The sequence below is a fragment of the Suillus fuscotomentosus genome, assembly GCF_016647785.1.
Source record: "Suillus fuscotomentosus strain FC203 chromosome Unknown F5891scaffold_79, whole genome shotgun sequence".
NCBI classification, from domain to species: Eukaryota; Fungi; Basidiomycota; class Agaricomycetes; order Boletales; family Suillaceae; genus Suillus; species Suillus fuscotomentosus.
The window spans coordinates 107,047-126,197 of record NW_024539591.1 but is presented as its reverse complement, the minus strand read 5'-3'; the positions used below and the strand labels follow the sequence as shown (position 1 = coordinate 126,197).

General features: G+C 47.5%; 10 protein-coding genes across 10 annotated transcripts; 5 read left to right on the top strand and 5 right to left on the bottom strand.

Annotated features, from left to right (window-relative positions):
* Positions 1-1,675: 1,675 nt before the first annotated feature.
* On the bottom strand, positions 1,676-2,999 carry F5891DRAFT_1255197 (uncharacterized protein; the record flags this gene model as incomplete). The annotated part of the gene is made up of 5 exons (XM_041369983.1): positions 2,477-2,999; positions 2,280-2,422; positions 2,131-2,233; positions 2,012-2,079; positions 1,676-1,967 (listed from the first exon to the last, which is right to left on the bottom strand). The coding sequence occupies exons 1-5, from the start codon at positions 2,648-2,650 to the stop codon at positions 1,676-1,678; spliced, it is 780 nt and encodes a 259-aa protein (XP_041220080.1). The 5' UTR covers positions 2,651-2,999.
* A 600-nt stretch (positions 3,000-3,599) lies between these two features.
* On the top strand, positions 3,600-3,941 carry F5891DRAFT_961460 (uncharacterized protein; the record flags this gene model as incomplete). The annotated part of the gene is made up of 2 exons (XM_041375815.1): positions 3,600-3,684; positions 3,739-3,941. Coding segments are annotated over 2 exons (288 nt in total), but the record flags the coding sequence as incomplete, so codon positions are not given.
* A 1,648-nt stretch (positions 3,942-5,589) lies between these two features.
* F5891DRAFT_920855 (uncharacterized protein) lies at positions 5,590-6,510 on the bottom strand (the record flags this gene model as incomplete). Its single annotated transcript, XM_041373778.1, has 5 exons — positions 5,590-5,652; positions 5,704-5,900; positions 5,963-6,159; positions 6,214-6,346; positions 6,399-6,510. Coding segments are annotated over 5 exons (702 nt in total), but the record flags the coding sequence as incomplete, so codon positions are not given.
* An 832-nt stretch (positions 6,511-7,342) lies between these two features.
* F5891DRAFT_717276 (uncharacterized protein) lies at positions 7,343-8,004 on the bottom strand. The gene is made up of 4 exons (XM_041372938.1): positions 7,840-8,004; positions 7,764-7,783; positions 7,534-7,675; positions 7,343-7,475 (listed from the first exon to the last, which is right to left on the bottom strand). Exons 1-4 carry the CDS (start codon positions 7,910-7,912, stop codon positions 7,465-7,467), a joined length of 246 nt encoding a protein of 81 aa, XP_041220077.1. The 5' UTR covers positions 7,913-8,004; the 3' UTR covers positions 7,343-7,464.
* A 92-nt stretch (positions 8,005-8,096) lies between these two features.
* Positions 8,097-10,326, bottom strand: F5891DRAFT_1281595 (uncharacterized protein; the record flags this gene model as incomplete). The annotated part of the gene is made up of 10 exons (XM_041370486.1): positions 8,097-8,776; positions 8,909-8,931; positions 8,990-9,006; positions 9,073-9,247; positions 9,292-9,420; positions 9,473-9,716; positions 9,779-9,897; positions 9,950-9,962; positions 10,012-10,142; positions 10,202-10,326. 10 exons carry the CDS (start codon positions 10,324-10,326, stop codon positions 8,097-8,099), a joined length of 1,656 nt encoding a protein of 551 aa, XP_041220076.1.
* Positions 10,327-10,487: 161 nt separating this feature from the next.
* On the top strand, positions 10,488-11,951 carry F5891DRAFT_717029 (uncharacterized protein). The gene is made up of 4 exons (XM_041372937.1): positions 10,488-10,736; positions 10,791-11,000; positions 11,052-11,245; positions 11,302-11,951. The coding sequence occupies exons 1-4, from the start codon at positions 10,544-10,546 to the stop codon at positions 11,701-11,703; spliced, it is 999 nt and encodes a 332-aa protein (XP_041220075.1). The 5' UTR covers positions 10,488-10,543; the 3' UTR covers positions 11,704-11,951.
* Positions 11,904-12,763, bottom strand: F5891DRAFT_717339 (uncharacterized protein). Its single transcript, XM_041372939.1, has 3 exons — positions 12,681-12,763; positions 12,265-12,630; positions 11,904-12,217 (listed from the first exon to the last, which is right to left on the bottom strand). Exons 2-3 carry the CDS (start codon positions 12,565-12,567, stop codon positions 12,104-12,106), a joined length of 417 nt encoding a protein of 138 aa, XP_041220074.1. The 5' UTR covers positions 12,568-12,630; positions 12,681-12,763; the 3' UTR covers positions 11,904-12,103.
* A 1,992-nt stretch (positions 12,764-14,755) lies between these two features.
* On the top strand, positions 14,756-15,699 carry F5891DRAFT_1062517 (uncharacterized protein; the record flags this gene model as incomplete). The annotated part of the gene is made up of 4 exons (XM_041362959.1): positions 14,756-14,883; positions 14,904-15,144; positions 15,198-15,622; positions 15,679-15,699. The coding sequence occupies 3 exons, from the start codon at positions 14,756-14,758 to the stop codon at positions 15,456-15,458; spliced, it is 630 nt and encodes a 209-aa protein (XP_041220073.1). The 3' UTR covers positions 15,459-15,622; positions 15,679-15,699.
* On the top strand, positions 15,441-15,922 carry F5891DRAFT_1062515 (uncharacterized protein). Its single transcript, XM_041362958.1, is given in 3 exon segments — positions 15,441-15,621; positions 15,632-15,638; positions 15,685-15,922. 3 exon segments carry the CDS (start codon positions 15,476-15,478, stop codon positions 15,841-15,843), a joined length of 312 nt encoding a protein of 103 aa, XP_041220072.1. The 5' UTR covers positions 15,441-15,475; the 3' UTR covers positions 15,844-15,922.
* Positions 15,923-16,174: 252 nt separating this feature from the next.
* On the top strand, positions 16,175-19,079 carry F5891DRAFT_1255187 (uncharacterized protein; the record flags this gene model as incomplete). Its single annotated transcript, XM_041369982.1, has 19 exons — positions 16,175-16,201; positions 16,267-16,297; positions 16,350-16,396; positions 16,452-16,529; positions 16,580-16,771; positions 16,835-16,958; positions 17,007-17,107; positions 17,154-17,277; positions 17,325-17,421; positions 17,472-17,584; positions 17,636-17,733; positions 17,783-17,877; positions 17,926-18,044; positions 18,091-18,160; positions 18,217-18,384; positions 18,472-18,622; positions 18,672-18,710; positions 18,818-18,924; positions 18,977-19,079. 19 exons carry the CDS (start codon positions 16,175-16,177, stop codon positions 19,077-19,079), a joined length of 1,884 nt encoding a protein of 627 aa, XP_041220071.1.
* Between the last annotated feature and the right edge of the window lie 72 nt (positions 19,080-19,151).

The following is a 19,151-nucleotide window of genomic DNA, read 5'->3' as shown; positions in this document are numbered from 1 at the left end:
ATCATGTCTAATAATGTTATCAATGTTAATAAGCTTAAAAGTATTTTTAGTGCCGCAGCAGGGGGCCGAAGGCCCCCATTAAAAATCTCTCACAGATGTCAAACTCTATAAAAAGGTAAACAGGCGTACACAATCTAAAATGAGAATGAAGCAATAATAGTTTGATCCGAGTCTGGACCAAAGGTCTAGACCTATTACGTAATAGAAGTTCCAGAACAATCTCGGAACGACATCCGGTCACGTGACATCTGTCATGTGGACCTATGTGTATGCTCCAAATTGAGCCTGTAGCTGGGAGAGATCAGGAAGGCCGGTTGGACCGCCAAAAAGAAGAGAAAAAAAGGAATCCTACATAGACACCTGGTTTGAATGACCATGCACAGATGAATGCGACAACAGAATTCAGACGCCCACTCAGAGCGAGACTTAGCTCTGTGGTGGTGATGCCTCTCACCTAGAGTCCCCAACAGTAACCGTAAGGGAGAATGAAAACATAAAGAAAACAACGTGACAGGGTGTGCAAGTGGTTGCCGCGGCTCGTGTAAGTTGCAGAGTGAAACATGAATATTTGAATGAGTTCATTGAAATCAACCGTGGGAGCCCTGTGATTAGTAATTAAATCGTTGGTGGTTCAATTTTCAATTTCTCAATTTACTTGTTGTCACTGAGGCTAAGGCCCTTCGAGCGAGCTCTATGTAGCCAGCAGCAGACACCTCCGAATTCTCCCTCCCACCTGTTTAAATATGTCCCTGTTCTGCATTGCGTGAACTCTACATTTTTGATATACTAGTAATTAGTTACATATCTCATGGCAGGTTCAACTAGAGCCCTGTAGATATCTTTTTCAGTGCATTCACTGACTGCGTTATGGATGTGACTATTTATCAACTATTTACAAGCTTTTACAAAAATTTGATGAAAGTTTGCCATAATTCTCGAGAATTGTTGTCACATTTTCAAAATTCCCGTGGGAGGTTTTCCCTGATGTATTTCAGGCTCCGAAACAAGATATTCTGGATTATTTAGCCTATGGAAAGTCATCCGTTGCCTGGTTTACTTTCAGTTTCACAGCAACATCCATGACAGTCCCCATGGTAAGTCGTCCTTCGATATTGTTGCACAGCAATCAATTAAATTTGCCGCTGAAGCAGCCTTCTGAGCTTCTACCCATAGAGGGTACTATGAACAAACACATTACCCGACCTCAGACACTTCAGGATGTTTACCTCGAACTTCGAAGGGAAAAAGAAGAAAATGCAGCCCTCAAACAATTGGTGGGGCGGCTTGTGGCAGAGCACAATAAGTTAGCAGTGGCCGTCGCTGGACTGGCTGAGTGTTGCCACCCTGTATGTTTCATTTTTTTTCTACTTCATGTTACGTATTGTTCATTAAATGCCCACATCAGTGGATTTAGTAGCGCTCGTTATCTCCCTTGTAGTCCTCTATCTCCTAATGAGCCCAATGGCAGAATATCTTTTGTTATCCATCACACATTCAGTGCATTACTTCGACTGCATAACATGAAGATCAGAATAACGCCAGGGATGTTTGCGATGTCAGCAATGGCTGGTGGCATTTCTCCGAGCGCTGACGATTCGCTGCGAAGGTCTCAGCATTATCAGGGACGATGAGGGCACTGGCAGAATGAAGAAATGTATATATTTGGTGCATAGGATCAGCACCAGCAAGTTCTATGCATAGGGCTCCCGCAAAACGAGTCATGAGTCTCAAAGGTGATGGTCGAAGGATCGAGGCTGTCATAGGTCACGAAGAAGCGCCCATCAGCAAATTTCTCCATGGCAGGTGGTTCGTTAATGATAGCTTTGGCAGGGGAGCTCTTCCCCATGCCTCCAAGACCAATCAACGTGATGCGTTCATCGTCGACAGCAAGGTTTGTCAACTCTGCTACGAGATCCTCACGTCCATAAAACATGGAGGGACGTGGTGGGGGCACAGGTGGGTGATACCTAATTTCCTTCAGAAGATACACAACACGCGCCGAGATGGCAACTTACCATTGCCCTTGAGTCCCAAGGTTTGGGTGTTCATTCCAATCGCGAGGCCAACGAGCATCTCAGCCTTAAAACATCATTCAGTAGCCGTAGCTCTCAAGGAGTTCCAGAAACATACACTGAACAGTGGGATGATGCGATCCAAGTATTTTTCCCATCGTCTCTGCAAAAATTCTTGCTCCTTGTTCGAGGCTACTTCAGTATTGATACGGTTTACTGATCTGCATGGCGTCCTCAGCTTGTAGTGGTGGAATTGATTCGGCTCACTTGTTCAACTGGGATAAGGCGTGGCCCAAGTATCCTCGCAGATCGTTGTCAGTGGCATGTTTGGTCGCTCTGTCAAGGATTTCCCTGATAGTCTCGCACTTATCGACTCTCGCCTGGAAATCGGACTGATTCTTGATCACTGACTGTACACCTCTCAGGATCCTTCACGAACGATTTCAAAGGCTACGCAAACGCACCTGCGCAATGATCAGGATGTTTGCGACCATTCCGAGCATGCCTTTTGTCAGGTCGATGGGTACGAGGCCTCTCGTAATATTGACTGCCGCTATAGTGACGCCCCAGCAGTCGCACCGCATTGTCGCCCTGCGACTCCTTAGTTTCAGAAGAAGGTTCCTTAACGTTTGGGTCATTCTATGTCAGATCAAATATACGGCGCTAACACCGAGCTTTGTGGCTTCTCACCTTTGGCTTTTTGGAGGTTTTTTTTCGGCCCGCTTGTCAGTGGATCCGCGTGATGAATTCCGAGTTTCAGACATGGGTTCGGCAAAGTGCCGCCGCCGCCTGCTGGAGGGTGAGAAACTGCACAGCATAAATGATAACATACCGGTGGCTATCATAGGTGACATCAAGTCTAGATCTCAACTTTCGACCCGGTCTTGAACCTATAATGGATTGTTGTGGTCTGCGAAACAGTCGGATTGCTGGGATGAAGCAAGGAGACATATCGTTGATAGCTTGAACCTCGACTATTAAGGGAAATGAAGTGGACGGACGTTTGATCGGAGAGGAAAGGAGTTAACGCCAGGAGAGTATGCCAGTGGAGCTTATAACAGTGCGACATCTCTACATAGTCGAACATGACATTGCGAACAACCGAGTTTTGGCACGGACGCTGGAACCTCAAGGCCTCGCGTGCAGTGACATGGTTTAAGAAAAGATTGACGCCTATCCGTTTTCAAAACAGTTGGCACAGCCACCAAAACGCACTTCGGATGGTCTGTCCGAGTGAGGGAAGAACAAAATACATATAAGTATGGGGTAAAGCTGATACTAGTATTATGTACGTATCCCTCCTCACTTTCATGACATAATCTTGTATTTGTTGACTGAAGGTTAACGCGTTGTTTGGCAATGGTTTTGGATCCAAACAACCACTAAATTGATTTAGTATAGTATCCAAGTAATCACTGGCTATGGATCACTCCAGTCAATGATGCCCGTTGAGGCACTTCAAGATTCACTACACCTTAGGCATGTCCTACAAGCAAGCATTCAGGTGTTCGACTCGGACGAAGAGAGTTGTATGTCCTCTCAGATATCTCCACTCCCACAACAGGATGCTCACAAACCCGGCATGTAGTCGAAGAAGGCATTGAAATGCTTCGCACTCTTCTCCCAGACACGATGATTATAGCTGCTTTGGATATTATCGATCGCGAAGGTGGTGAGTAATGCTTCCATACGCTACATTTTTTGCGGTTGAATGAGGGGCCTCCAGTCGTAAAGTACAAGACCTCTTGGGGCCGGCACCACTACGAAGTTATGGGCACCACTTCAACATATACCGTCTTTCCGCACCTCGATGTTGCATCTACAGCCGTGTCTAGTTACTGTACCTGCCCATCATTCGCATTCGCAGTGTTAATATCCGAGAACCATCTTATGGTGCGAACTTACATCTCAATGGTAATAGCTGAATGACACCCCTGGTGGTGCAAACATGTTTTGGCGGTATGCCTTGCAGATAGGTGGTCTCGCTGTGTCGTGCGTCCCATCGAAGATGATGACTTACTGTTGAAATTTGCGGGGCATGTCTCTCCATAGACATTCTGCTTGCAATTCTTGATCGCAGGCATGTCTTCATTTCCATCGGAGGCCTTGTAGAAATAAGGAGCACCTGATCGAACAATGTGTCAGATTGTCCTAGTTCTTTGCTTCTTTATCGCACGATCGTCTTCGTGAAGACTTGAGGACCTCGTCATGACACCGTAGCACAACAACACGACATTCAATTCGGTTCCATCTGCACATGAAAAAAATGCCTTCATCGACCTTGGTTGCCCTAGAAGTATTTGCAGCGTGAAGTTGAACCATCCACCACACCGCAGTTTATATCAGTCAGGCCATTAGTTTCTCTAACTGGGAGGTCTAGATGGGTCCTTGATCATCCAGTCAAGCACGCAATTCTCAATCGCACCAAGCACGAATACTATCCATGATGTGTAGTAGTCCAATGACACTGCAAATGCAGAGTCGTTGAAGGGTCGCGACATCGGCTTCTTTCTATTGAGAAGTCCGTCGGCACTCAGAACGCCAGCTGTCGCAGCAACTTATCGCAGAAATTATTAGACGTGTGAGGAATTGACGGCTCGTCGATTTGGAAGAAATGCGACTGCGTCCCCCGAAGAGGTAGGGCGCTCCGCTCACAATTAGCTCCTCTACAGTACTACTGACATTTGTGTTCCGTTTTCTCATTTGATTATTCCTTGCTCGCTCCCTTCAAAGGCCTGAGCAACCCTCAAGACGAAATAGTCACCAATTTGCGTAACAGTCAAAGTGAGTCAAGACTGTCCGGAAGAGCCCTTCGATGGCGAAATTTGATGATGATTCCTCGACTCAGACAAGCTCAGATACCGTCACAGCAACATCATTCAATATTCATCCTCCAAAAATGGGCGATTCTCGCTCTCGCGGTTTTAGTGAGTATCATACAGCTAAATACATTTTCCCCTCAGACCGGACCTAGTCAGTGCAGTACTGCAGACCTAGGTACATACCACTAGAATTTCATATGTACACTGCCAGATATGAACGACTGTGGGGATGAAATGTATTGTGAAAAACGAGCGCGTGAACTGCCACACTGGAGGAAAGAGATGTCCGAATTCAAGGCCCCAGCGGGCAATGGGGATCTTGGAATAGGAAAAATCTCAGATACTCGAATACATAGGATATGACTGAAGTTTTGTATGCGGTACGCTTGAACATAGAAGCCTTCGATAACACTACAACTTCTCCCCTCATAGGCGCTGTTTTCTATATGTACACGGAAACATGGAAATGCGGGCTGCCGTTATATTTCGTAACTTTCGATCATTGCCTGCCATTGTTTCTGTTCATCCCTCAGTACTCAGTATTAGTGCCTTCTTCGGCACGACGCATATTTGCAGCTTCACCCTTTGGCTTCGTCGCTCCGGTCTGTATCGCAGTTCTCTATCTCGAGATTGTCTCCTCTTGTACAGATAATAACGTCTCGGGGGGTTGTGCTACTGGGCATCGGCGTGAGGATGACGCTCGTGAAGACTTGATTAGATGGAAATGATTGGTCGAGATCGGCCGTTTCCTTTGAGCACATGCGGTATAAGAAGGTCACGATCACCAGGATATTGCATATGAATAGATTGAGGGCAGCCTTGTTTCCGTCAGATTTCACAGAGTAGTGCGAGGACGGGAGTGTGCTTACTCTGACATACGCGAAGATAAGCGTGGTCGACGTGTGGCCCATAGGGAGGTTTATGGAGTGGATGATTGTGACGATGGTAGTTAGAAGAGATGCGCTGAACACAGATTGGATTGATATTTGTCTGCTACGCGAGAGCCCTGCGTTGTTCCAGAGACAGAGTGGCGCAACAACGAGGGAAATATCCGCGTAGGAGTCCGCTGCAAAGACAAAAAAAAAGTGAGGACCATCCTAGCCACAGAAAGTACAAAGAGGCACTGACTGATCAGTTCCAAGAGCGCCACCGATGGCAGCGTTACGCACGAGCGAAGTTCGCATACGGTCATCTCCTGGGCGATCAGCGCTGCCCACATACATGCAAAGGACACTGAAATGAGATACGTGATCTGTTTAAGGCACTTGTGGCCCGAGTGGTTGGCGATGCGGATGACGGAGAAAATGATGCTCATGCGTGCAGCCCTGGACCAACGAGTAAGATTTAAACGTGACCGAGCGAGCAATGATGCGGCGTACCACAGGACGAAGGTGAACGTTACCGGGAGGATCCAGGCTGGGAACATCATGAACACACGATTAATATTGGAGTGCGAAGTCAAACACTCACAAGTCATTCTTTGGTCGAGCCAGAGACACGCCAGGCAGAGAACTGGGAAGATGTGGTTGGTCTACCGAACAAGGCAGCGCACAAAAAAAATCACCGTCTGCTATCAGTGCAACTGCCGCCCATGCATCTTCCCACCAGAAGTAACGCGTCCAGGCTCTGTAAACAAGTCTGGCGATGGTGCACAGCATAGCAATGCCATTTGACACCAACACCGCGACTTCGCATATGATACAATAAGAACACGACATTTGTACTAGCTCCTTTCCACCCACCGATCAGGTTAGTTGAGTAGTAGAATAATGCTGCCATCGGGTATGTCTGGTGGACAAGAAAAGGGCGAGCCTCAGATGCACGTTTTGAACACCAACCTTATATGCGACGCAGGAAGACCCTTTGTACATGTCTCCATATCAAATTTTTATACGACATTTCTAGCCAGCGAAGATGACCTGCAGGGTTAGGCAGGCAGACTTGTCTCATGACCTGTACAGTGCCCTGTGGCGCCTGTTATGCGAACAGGACATCACGCCACTTTTCAGACAATTTTCTGTCCTTTAGACCCTATGTCGAACGGACTTTGCCCTATTCGATTTGCGGGGGTCTTACTCCCGATATCATACCGCCCATCCATACTTAACGGTACGCTGTATCAAACTGCCGCTGACCAGAAAATGACAGAAACGGATAAGTCCGGGCAGGGATGCTCTGTGGTGATGTCTGGCCTTCATAAAGCTATGGCATTTGGCGAACCTGCACTCAGGCTGCGTCACGCGTTGAATAGTGATCAAATGGTCAATTGATATGATCCTGGAACTTACTGAAGCCTGTCAAGTTGAATAAACCGTAGGCCCAATTGACCCCAGTGAAGCTTGCCAAGAGTACGTCTGAAACAATCAGGGGTGTCCAATTAAACAACCTACTCCAGTATGCGCTCCAGACATCGGTCTTCGGGTCATAATATTTGAAGAGCAATTGATGATATGCCAATAATGCAGGCAGTCCAACAACCCGACCGTCATGCGTGGGAAGGCCTACGATAAAGTTGTGCTTGAGCGCTAGATACTTGCAAGTTGCCATGGAGTGGCGTCGCTGAGTGTATACTGAGCCTGCGGCTTGCTGTGGTGGGCTCCATGGGACCTAGATAGGTGTTGGCGCTAGTTTCAGGTGGGAGCTGCGTAGCCACACGTCAGCATCTCGTCAGAAACGTTCGAGGTAAAATGACTAATTACAGGATTGTAACCAAACAAAACCTCGCTCGTTCGCAGACCCGAAGGGCCAGGGTCCTCGCTGTATCCAGAGTGTGGACTTCCGCCGGGTGAAACAGTGGAAGTAGGGGAAGAGTACCCTGGTTCCTGTGATAACAGGTGTTCCCTGTGTTGGTAGGAAAATGAAGACGCGGCGTTTAAGTGAGCCTCATTGAGCAATCCCTGGCTGGACCGCATGTTCAAACCGGACATACGCGTTTCGAGGTTGGATGCACTGTAACGTAAAAAACATCAGCGAACGAACGTGTCGATCATAAAAGCACAGCGTACCAAGACCCTTTCCTGCCATTAGAATCGAAATGATCGACGCCAACACAACTGCTGGCGTCCGAATAAATTGCATTGGTCGCGCTGGTGTCGCTCCCACAGATGCTAGCAATCGAGCCGAATCTAGATAATCCAGTAAAACTGTTTAAATCCTCCGTGTCCTGATCTGCCTCGTTGCGAGGAAATGCCCATGCGTGGGAAATTCTGCATCCGGTGAGACATGTGGAGGGGACCCAGAAGTCGGAGCGCCAAACTGGAAATCAGGCTTTGGCAGGGGGGCCAGGAATAGGCGACAGGAGCGCTCTAGAGCTCATTGTAAAGCGGTTGTCCGAGAGCCGGCGCGGCACGTGCGAGGACGGAAACGGTGGACGAATCTCCGGTACAAGAGAGGAGCGAGTAGGCGAGAAGACATGGGGCTCTGACGCTCTATGAGCCGAAGAAGGGCAGGTGTAAGGGTTGTAGGAAGTAGAAGAGCTGTGACTTGTTGCACGTATGCTTGGCACACCGAGGCCGGACGGTGGACGGGCCATGGACTGACCCGACCCTGCAGGAGATATGGGCGGCCTGAGAAAGATCGCGTCATTCTTCTCCTTTGCAACGCGTGTGAACGGATGATGCATGAGCCTAAGGATACTGACGTCCATAGACTTGCGTCTATCTGGGAAGTGGGAAGGTGGCTGGTTGGCGTCTGTACTTGGCGTGGACGCGGTGATTGGCAGCGACCCTCTACGTGTGTTCAGAAGGTCATTATTGTCCTGCCAAGTCAAGTCCACTGGCAAATGGCGAACATGTAGGGGAATTTCGGCAGGAGTGGCTAGGTTACTGTGCCAAGCTTCTGTAGGGGGCGCAGGAAGAGAAAAGGAAAACTTTGTAAGAGCACTCTCAGCTATTGGTGATCGCTCCACTGGGTGTTGCTTTGGTGAGGGTGGTTGATCGTCTTCTGCAGGGGCGTGGGTTTTTCCGTGGGGGTGGAAGAATTGGAAGAGTCATTGGGGAAGGTGTCCCTGGAAGACTGAGACTTTTGAGGAGAGTGAGCCGAAGGAGAATCCTGCTGAGTCAAGTCCTCTTTTACGAAGAGCCTTGTCCTTTGCACGCCTAAGAATGAATGAATGAGTTGAATTAGAAAAGCGAGTGAGAAGAGAGCGCAACATACCTGTTTTGAAACCACACCTTTCGGTGGCACGCGAGATTGAGCAGTGAGGATGCGACGAATTGACGTTTTGAACACACCTAGACCGCACGTGGAAGCATATCAAGCTCTGCTGCTAACTTTTTACGCAGGGCAGCATTTGGTTTCGTATCTTTACGAAATATATCTTCCAGGACCTTGAGCTGTATACGAGATATACGCTTTCTATGCTTGACCTCGTTTGGAATATAAGGAAAGAAAGTTCTGAAATTGGGTCTACGCCTGGAGCGAACAATGAATGGATACAGGTAGTTCCAGTGGTATACCTTGAACTTTGGTCCATTTGGTTTGGGAGGAAGTAACTGCGAGAAGGAGTAGGAAAGAGATCGACGCGATATAACGCGGAAAGGGGATTGGTGTGGGAGGGAGAGAAACGAGAGTGAGGTGTGGAAAGTCTAGCCATTCGAGGCAGAGGGGGAAGTTTGGGAGCATGAGGTCGTGGTGGACGTAGAGGTTGTCTTGGGATCTGTCGTAGACATAGATATCTCGAGTTGGGAAATGTCATCTTCTGTGTTTTCGATGGCTAGGAGGTTGTCTGTTGGGAGGATCTCGAGTTCTGAGCGCTCGTCATGTTCGGGGTCCTGCACGGTGTTAGATGCAAGTAAAAGAGAGACAAGGCAACCGTACGTCTTTGAGCGTGATATATAAATCGTCCTAGTTATTTCTATAAAATGCAAGTCCTCTAATATTGCTGAATGGACCCATGCCTGTGCAACATCAGCATCACTGAAGAGGCCGTGTCGACAGACGTACCATCTTCTTTGACATCGCAATCGTCGTATTCATCCAACTTGTGCGGCGCAAGATCGTCCGCCTTCTCAGGCACATCGACCTGTACATCCCAGTCCACCTCCATCGACGCATCCTCCTCACTTCACGATACCATCAGCAAACATAACAAAGAGCCGAATCAAAATCACGCACTTGACCCATGCATCTTCATCACCATTATCATCCGCATCATGCGCCTCAGCACCCTCTCATACTTTTGACAGTATTCCGCGCGCGCTCCACCTCTATCCACGCATCCTCAAGCTCGATACGTGTGACGCGCTCGAGTTCCTTCTCATTGAGGACGTATTTGGAGGGCTGGTTGGCTGAAATGCCGCATTTTACCCTAAAATTTGGGTAAGATACGTGGGATGTGCGGGACGGGGATTAGTTACCATGATACACAAAAGATGAGGTTGCTCAATGATGAGCCTGAGATCGGTAGTATCGAGGCCTTTGAGAAGCTGTGGTGCCCGGAAGCGGATGCTGTGAAGGCCTTCCTGTAAGGTTTCAGAGGCGTCACATTTCATGGCGAGGTTGTCAAAACGCGAGGGTATAATGGTACATGAGAGACAGTCACTCACCGAACGGCGAAGTCCCAAGGTTGTCTAAATATCGACAGCCCCAATGTGTGGGGCCTTAGGTGCGGTCGTGACACGATTGTGACGCGGAACCGTCACAACTATTCCTAGGGTACAGATCATGTGCGGAGTTTGAAGATGGCTGAGCATTGCCCATCTCCACACGATGCCTTCCGATCGCAAGCAAGTTGTCGTACTCTATGCAGAGACGAAGTTGCAGAAATCTATAGACTTACCAGGTAGTTCAACTGTCGCCAGAGCCAAGGAGGAGGGGATGATGGCAATCAGGGATCACTTGAATATCCTTCCCGGTGTGCCGCATGTCTCCTTAGACCCCGATTGTACCGACTTTTACCCAGGTACGCACCGCTACACTTATGACAGGATGGATACATATTCTGATACTTGATCAGCTCCAAAGGACGATAATACCATCATACGCAGTCTAGAGGGTAATTTGACGATGGTCGTGTACCCAGAACCTCCTAAAGGACAGTGCTTGACACCCTCGCCCTTCGTCGATGCTCTTCAATACGCTATCCATGATGTACGAAACTTCAAGGCTCAGAAAAATGCTGCGTCGTTGATTAGAGAGGAGAGCCCTAAGTGTAATGTCAAACCAGGTGTGTTTTTCGTGGCCTAAGTTCATAACTTTTGGACTAATGTATTCTCAGTAGGCATTGACGCCCTTCTTCGTAGATTTGAGGCAATGGAGGAAAGGTTTGAGCGTGACATAGCTGAGCTGAAACGGGACAATGCCGAGCTGAAGCAGGATAATGTCGAGCTGAAGCGGGACAACGCTGAGCTAAAGCGGGACAATGCCGAACTGAGTGATAGAATCGATGAAACTATTAGAGCTGTTTTGGGTGTTCGTCTTGTGTTTTTTGTGTGGTTTCTTTGCATACTCATGTTTGGGCGTTACAGGATAAAGTCGCGATCAATAAGATCCGCCGGCGGGTACTCCTTGACATGGGTCGTGATCAGCTGGCAGTCATATGCGGGCACAAGAACTGGAGAGAGTGGAAAGAGATGAAGGCCACATCAACCGAAGGAGATGATTTCGCTGTCCGCACCGTGATGATGACGGAAGCGGAGACGATACTTCGGGATTCAAATGACCTGTCAGAATATTGGAAGGCTGTTGGGCAGGATCATTCGACTCTACGGCTGCTCATTCATCGTAACCACATTCGGATTTACGCAGATATTGCAGCGCACTCTTCTACAGAGAAGAATATTGCGGAGAGTGTTCTGGCTCTGGCCGCTCCAGGCGACAGGACTCATATGACTACTATATTCTGCGCAGTTTTCGATAAAGAACTATGATAAGTCTTGAATTTCTGGGTTTGGTGACTAGCCAGACGGAGCCGTGATAGACACATCGCTTACTCGCTTACTCGACCACAATGACTGTAGAATTCATCTAGGTAAACAATGTGTGTTACTAGCTGATAGTAGAACTTGTACTATACTAGAACATTCCACAGGGTTTGGCGTCCGTCCTTGAAGCTTGACCTGCGAAAGGATCCATTTGCTCCCGGTCAATTGTACACGGCGTTATCGAGAGTCAGAACGCGAAGAGACACGCTGTCTGTTTGCGGAGACGAACGAAGGATAAGACTGTGCAAACATTGTATTCAGTGATCTTCTACTGTAGACACTGTTGATTAAAAAACAGACGACCGAAGATTTATAGCAGATAACGAGTTGTCAATATAATGTCATCTCAACTCTCGTCTGCATGAATAGCGCGACAGTCCATGATAGACACGTAAGCCCTAAGTTTGTACACCCTTGTGATGACAAGGCCAGCCCGGGAAATTATAGTTCGCCACTGATCCTGAAAGAATGGTGAGCAAAGTTCATGCCAAGACGGAGCAGGCGTACCAATGTCCTTTCGTGGCAATTCAAAATACACAAGAGATGCAAGGCGAGTGCCTGTGGCATGCGAAATGAGGAATTGAGAATGGTTTGCTCGGTTATGAGTGAAGCAGGAGCTGTGCTATCCGTTGTGTTTGCTGGGCTATGCTCAAGCTCGACATGAGTGTCGGGATAGTGCCCAGAAATTCTCTCGATGATCAGGATTTTGGACTGGAAAGATATTGAACGTGCTCTCGGAACTACAAAGTGATGTTGAGAACGAACCTTTGGTCCTGCAGCAGCAGCAGCAAGATGTTCACCTGGAAACATCAACTAAGATTTGATGTCGATGATAAAAAAAGACTTACAGCTTGAGCCTCGGGCCAGTCGTGCCTATGAAAGAACGTCAGTGGATAACTAAGGATCATGAAGGTGTAGCGCACAGAACATGTCGTAATATGAAGGTATATTTATCCCCAGTGCGTGGTTGAACAGAGAACAAGTCGTTGGCTTCAGCAACTACTGTGCCATGAACTAAGTTGGGATCCAAATGGGCTTTGATGTTAGCTTCAGCAGGGCCGACCATCTCTTCCCTCTCCTGGACAACAAGACGGAGGGCAGGAAATCTTGATCTGGAGACTTAGAGAACCTGAATTCGGGATGCACAAGCCATCAAGGAAGAGCCTCTGCAATCCTCATGTAGTTGGGAGCCCTATAACAAGATTAATTGTGCAAAGTCGGTGGGCAAAAGAATCCTACATCACTACTGCATGACCCCTTTGGCCTTGTAGTAAAATGCGAGAGGAGCGATTCAAGGCAAAAATACCATCCTGAGTCTCTCGAATCCAACCATAAACTGACAGATGGCGTAATACCGTGGTGAGCTTGTGGGAGTCAAGGTCCACTTCTGACTGGAGGGTTTTGACAGAGATGCCAGATGGCTCTTTCGCCATGTGGTCCACAATGCCATGTTCAATAAAGGCTTGAACGGAAGGATAATCATACATGGAAAAGGCGCTCTCAGCGGCTTTCTCAAAGGGATGTTGCAGAAGATTCTTGAGCTCTACCTGAATGAATAAATTGGTGCATGTTACAGCAGGAGCATGTCTGATTCGAACTTACAGCACATGCTAGAAGGGCAGAATCAGTACGTGGGTCGATCCTGTTGCGTTCTAACATACCTAGCGCTGCTCAGCGGGCTTCGTATACACCAAAATGGGTCACCTCTCCAGCATTCATCAAGCTCTCCCCACAGAAGACCATTGCACCATGAGCTGCATTCCAGAAAATGGGGGCAAACTTCCCTGGTGGAGTTGTCAACACGTGGCGCGGATCCAGGAAAAGCAGCGCAAGGGAAAGGAGGTGCACGAGGAGAGATGGATCCAAGTGCGTGGGTAATAGTCACGGCGGCGAATATTAAATAAATTTATTTTACTAAGCATTCTTTCGTTGTCTCCTCTGGGCTCGAGAAACAACTGTTATTATCGCGCTTTTGTAAATCGTATCATGGCCTTTGTGAGTTCTTTAAAATACGGAGTAAACTTGTTATAACCATCTTTTAGCAATTAATCAAACATATATTCAACTTTTTCTATCTCAACGAGACGGAAAATCAAAATTATCCAGATCGGCCGGGTCCGCTGCTGAGTTTTGGGGACTTCATACCCTGCTATGACCGTTCAGGTGCGTCATCCGACATATTCTCCTTGTGAACTCAGATTTGACAAATAGAACAGGCAACGTAATAGCTTATCTTCCGGCCTCCGTGCAGAGTCTGCAGACCGCTCAGCCATCACATGACCCTGCACACTCCGTCCCAAATCCACCACCCCTCCCTCAACACATGAAACACCACTCACAAGAGTTATTCAAACTCTGCACGGACACAAAGTCTATACCACGCCGACGTGCCCGAAGTGTTAGTCCTTCTGCAGCCCAAACAAATCAACGCCGTGGTCCGGATCAATCTTCCAATTCCCTACGTCCCAAATCTGGCGGTGGAGATGAGTTATGAGACCCATGGCCGGACAGTGACTTTGAAAGGTTATTAACATGGGACCAGGTATTAAGAACTGACAATCTTAGTGAACATTGGGCTTGTCAGTCAGGAGGAGGAGACAAGAGGGGGTCAGAGTCAGCACTTGCGTGGTCGCAAGGTAAAAAGACGAGACATGTTTGCCTGGGTGTCATTACTTGTGATGAACCTACCTGTGAGGTAGTCACACGTCCGCAGACCCGCCGGGCTGGTATCATGGGACAACTCAATGCATCGTACCTTTGTGGTAGTCAGCTCAAGCACATCGACTGCGGTGTCACATCAGTGTTGTATTCATTCAAAGGAGGCGTCTACTACATTCACAAGGGCATTCACCACCATCCGAAACAAACTCACATCTTGCATCTATCTCGTGACGAGCGGACAAGATTCGAACAAATAGTCTTCAAAAATCCTGCTGCTGGCCCTGCGGCATTAATTGCTGGTCGCAACAGCATTACTGGTACCCGTGAATCTGTTTCAATGATCTCCACAGTGCTTCTCAACCAGGACCGTGTCAAGGCCGAGCTGCAAGCACTACGGGGCAAGTCCACTCGAAACTTTGTTGATGACTTCGCAGAATTCCAGAAGAACCATCCAGGATATGTTTTGTATTCTCAATTCGAAGCAGTCACTGTCGTTGTCATTCAAACTCAATTCATGGTGTCACGTTTTGGTACTCATCTAAGGATCTTCTCATAATTAGTTCAACATATTCTGCTTTGCTCGCATGCTGGGTACCTGGACTCATGACCTATGCAAATGGAGGTTCAGCCGAGCACTACCGATTACATTTTCTTGTCCTTTTCAACTCCATGGCAGATGAATGCGAGAAGCACGGGCGTGAAGTCAATGATGAATTGTTTGGCAATGTAAGGCTCTGGTTACTGGTACATAGTGTTCATTCTGACATTCGCTGATCCAGGTTGTCGACTTCAGCGAGGCTGAACGAGTTGGGTTTACTCAAGCGTTCATTATGTTCTGGACCAATCGTGAGGATTCACGTTCTCAGGCTGAACTTGAAGATGCAGCAGGAGCACTCCTCAAAGGCTGTCAGCAGCATTACCGGTCTCAGGTCACACGTGTTAAAAAAATCAATGGAGTTATTGACCCTGCCAAAGCGGACAACTTTCAGAGTCGTGCCCTGGCCCTGCTGTTGGTCTTGGATTCGACCTCGAGTGTCTGACTGCACTAGAAGGAAGGATGTTTGAGGATTCTGAAGAAGCAGGACCTGCAGGCAACCAGCAGTGGGGTTTGGATGTTGGCCAACATCACAGGCGATGGAATGTGTATCTCGGAATTCCTGATGAATGGGTTTCTGCAAGAGATTATAGTGAGAGTGAACTTGAAGTGAGGAAGACATTACCTGCTCCGTTCGATAGATATCTAACTTATGTGATTGATAGCGCGGCCCCTTATTCAGTGATAACTCTGATGCTACATCTTTGGAGTCTGCAGACGAGCTATCCGAAGCTGTAGTTCCTTGTCTGCCGGCCGAAGAATGTCCGCCCGTTAAACGTCGATGTGCTCCACAGGCTCGAAGAGTCCAGAGAGGGAGGAAAAGAAAATAGTCATTGGCTTATGTATACCTAGTTGTACATGGCTCTGAGGCAAATAAAATAACAAAAGAATGGTCGTGAACTCATCCAACTTGATGTGGAAGTTGAATATAGAATATAGGAATGGCGCGTCAGTGGCTGCGTCAAGGATCGTTAGTGCCGCGTCAAGGCTCGTCAGTGCCGCATCAGTACTGCGTCACATGCGCGTCACGCCGCGTCACGACCGCGGCAGGCGCGGCAGGACCACGTCAAAATAGCTGCGCCCCACGATTGTGACAGACGGTCACGCTGCCTCGTAATTAGGTCTGTCTGGACTCGCACTTCCTTGCCACCATCGGTGTTCATGAAGTTCTTTATCGACAACCTACCTGTTTGTATTGTTGTATTGTTGTTATGTTTGGTGAACATCAATGATGCTGAAGTTCTCTATTTCAGATTGTCTTCCCTTATGACCGAATTTACCCTGGTTCGTACATTCAAATGCCAGCCATACTCAACATTAACTCTGTCACCTGCAGAACAATATGCATACATGTGTGATCTCAAAAGAACCCTGGATGCAACGGTACGGCACACGTAGATATTGTCCTGGACATGCCATTCTGACTGCTTTCCTCTAGGGGCATTGCATTTTGGAAATGCCTTCAGGAACAGGGAAGACCCTCTCACTGCTGTCTCTAATTGTATCATATCAGCAGGTATGTTTCCAAGCTCACATCATAGCATGTTTCTCAACACTTCTCACTAGTTTTACCCTATGAAACAGAAACTTATCTATTGCTCCCGGACAGTTCCAGAGATCGAGAAAGCATTGGCTGAGCTGAAGCGTCTCATGGCGTACCGGATCAAGTTTATGGAGACTCCTGAACAAGAAGCAAAAGAAGCAAGTTTCATGAGACTCAGACTCACGAGTAGGAAGAACCTCTGCATACACCCAGACGTGAGTACACATTATAAAGAGCCCGTTCCACAGCTTACATTTCTCTGTATGCTAATTTTCTAGGTCTCAAAGGAGAAGAAGGGCAAGGTAGTCGACGCCCGTTGTCGAGACCTCACTAACTCTGCTGCATGCGAGAAAGGTCGCACAGATCCAGGTTCAGTCGAATTGTGCGATTGGCACGAGGTGAGTCATTGAAATTTGCATCAGTTGCTCCATGGGTGCTAAGTCGTCTTAGAACCTGGCTCTTTAATACCCCCTGGCATATGGACTCTAGCCGACGTTCTTCAGCACGGGCGTGAAAACACGACATGTCCATACTTCACGGTTCGGCGAGTGGTGAGTGACATCAATATCATACATTACCCCTCATCAACTGCACAAGATGCCATTCGTGGATGTTATCATCTACTCATTCCACTATCTGCTTGATCCCAAAGTTGCCAAACAAGTTTCCAAAGAACTCTCAAAAGACGCCATCGTCGTTTTTGATGAAGCTCACAATATCGGTAAGCCTTGTCGAATAACTATTTGAATTTTCTATAATCCATCGCAGACAATGTGTGCATCGAGTCATTGAGCATTGACTTGACCCGACCGATGTTAGATTCAGCTGCACGCAGTGTTGTGAAATTGGGTGAAAAAATAGACGAGTTAGTGTTTTATATATTATTGTGATCGTAGCACCCAAGTATATTTTTAGGATCAAGAAAACGGACGCGGCCAAACTACAGGACGAGTATGCGAGACTTGTCGAGGGGCTACAGGAATCAGCAGCAGAAGCTTCTGAGGAAGACGCATTCATGGCCAACCCAGGTTCGTCGAGAAAGAAAGTAGCTTTCCACTCTACTAAAATTTCCAGGAAAGTTTTGCCAGACGACCTCCTAAAAGAAGCTGTTCCAGGAAACATCAGGAAGGCCGAACATTTTGTGGCATTTTTGAAGCGATTCATGGAATATCTTAAGGTTTTTGGTCTGACACCCATGCGGCACACTGTGTTGACAGTTGCCATAGACCAGCATGCACGTTTTGCATGTCGTTGCGGAAACGCCATTGTCGTTTCTACAGCACTTGAAAGATATAACTTACATTGAGCGGCGACCACTGCGGCAAGTATTGTTTTCTTTCCGCCTGTATTCTTTAACGTCAGCCTTCAGGTTTTGTGCAGAGCGACTACAGTCGATGATCCATACATTGGAGCTGAATCGGCTAGATAAGTACTCAGCATTGCAGAAGGTCGCAAGTTTTGCAACCCTTGTTGCAACTTACGAAAAGGGTTCGAACCCTAATTCTTATTAATGTCGATATTAACTCTGTTACAGGGTTTCTTCTTATTCTTGAACCATTCGAAACCGATAACGCGACCGTTACTAATCCCATCTTCCACTTCACGTGAGAGTTTGGTTATCTATTCTGAACTTTCTTTGCCTACTGAGCATTAATTTCAGATGCCTGGACCCGTCGCTCGCAATCAAACCTGTATTCGAGCATTTCAGCAGCGTTGTAATCACTTCAGGGACCATCTCCCCGTTGGACATGTATCCAAAGATGCTGCAATTCACTCCCGTCGTGCAAGAAACATATCCTATGACACTCACACGCAATGCTTTCTTACCGTTAGTGAGTTGTCTTGCTAATCTCTGTGCTCTTGTCCACTGAAAATAGAAGGTCATCACGTGAAGAAGTGACCAAGTCGCTATCAGTTCATGTTTCGAAGTCAGAAACGACCCTGCCATAGTTCGCAACTTTGGAAGTATTCTCATCGAGTACAGCAAGATCGTACCGGACGGCATTGTGGCTTTCTTCCCTAGTTATCTTTACATGGAGTCCATCGTTGCAGCTTGGAATGATATGGTAAATCTATGTACCCCAAGAGATGAAACCCTATTCATCATTTTCTTAGGGTATTCTCAACAAGGTCTGGAAGAACAAGTTAATATTTGTGGAAACACCAGATGCAAACGAGATGAGCATTGCTTTGGAAGACTATCGCTGAGTGAGAAGTGCCTATGCCACACAGAAGTTCGACCACTCACAGAATTACTACAGGCTTGCGATAATGGTCGAGGAGCTGTTCTTCTGTCGGTTGCGCATGGAAAAGTGTCAGAGGGTATCAATTTTGATCACAACTATGGGAGAGCTGTGATCATGTTTGGGTTCGTGATTGAATTCATACATTAGAGCCAGCAACTGGTAGAATCGCAATAGGGTCCCATATCAATACACGGAGAGCCGGATATTAAAAGCACGGTTGGAGTATTTGCGTGATGCATACCGCATAAGAGAATCCGAATTTCTTGGTTTTGATTAGTGCTGCTGAAGAAGAGCTGATCACGAGCAAATTGACGGTCACACACAGGCTTATGCAAGCAACACCGCCACC

Bases quoted from the DNA above. Each gene is read 5' to 3' on its own strand.
- F5891DRAFT_717339 (XM_041372939.1), bottom strand. From the start codon at position 12,567: ATGTTTCCAGGTGAACATCTTGCTGCTGCTGCTGCAGGACCAAAGGTT. The intron at 12,218-12,264 runs GTACGCCTGCTC...CCATTCTTTCAG, and splicing joins ATTGCCACGAAAGGACATTG to GATCAGTGGCGAACTATAAT.
- F5891DRAFT_1062515 (XM_041362958.1), top strand. From the start codon at position 15,476: ATGTTTGAGGATTCTGAAGAAGCAGGACCTGCAGGCAACCAGCAGTGG.
- F5891DRAFT_717276 (XM_041372938.1), bottom strand. From the start codon at position 7,912: ATGCAATTTATTCGGACGCCAGCAGTTGTGTTGGCGTCGATCATTTCG. The intron at 7,784-7,839 runs GTACGCTGTGCT...TTTACGTTACAG, and splicing joins AATGGCAGGAAAGGGTCTTG to TGCATCCAACCTCGAAACGC. The intron at 7,676-7,763 runs GTATGTCCGGTT...CTACCAACACAG, and splicing joins TGCATCCAACCTCGAAACGC to GGAACACCTGTTATCACAGG.
- F5891DRAFT_717029 (XM_041372937.1), top strand. From the start codon at position 10,544: ATGCCTTCCGATCGCAAGCAAGTTGTCGTACTCTATGCAGAGACGAAG. The intron at 10,737-10,790 runs GTACGCACCGCT...ATACTTGATCAG, and splicing joins TTGTACCGACTTTTACCCAG to CTCCAAAGGACGATAATACC. The intron at 11,001-11,051 runs GTGTGTTTTTCG...ATGTATTCTCAG, and splicing joins TAAGTGTAATGTCAAACCAG to TAGGCATTGACGCCCTTCTT.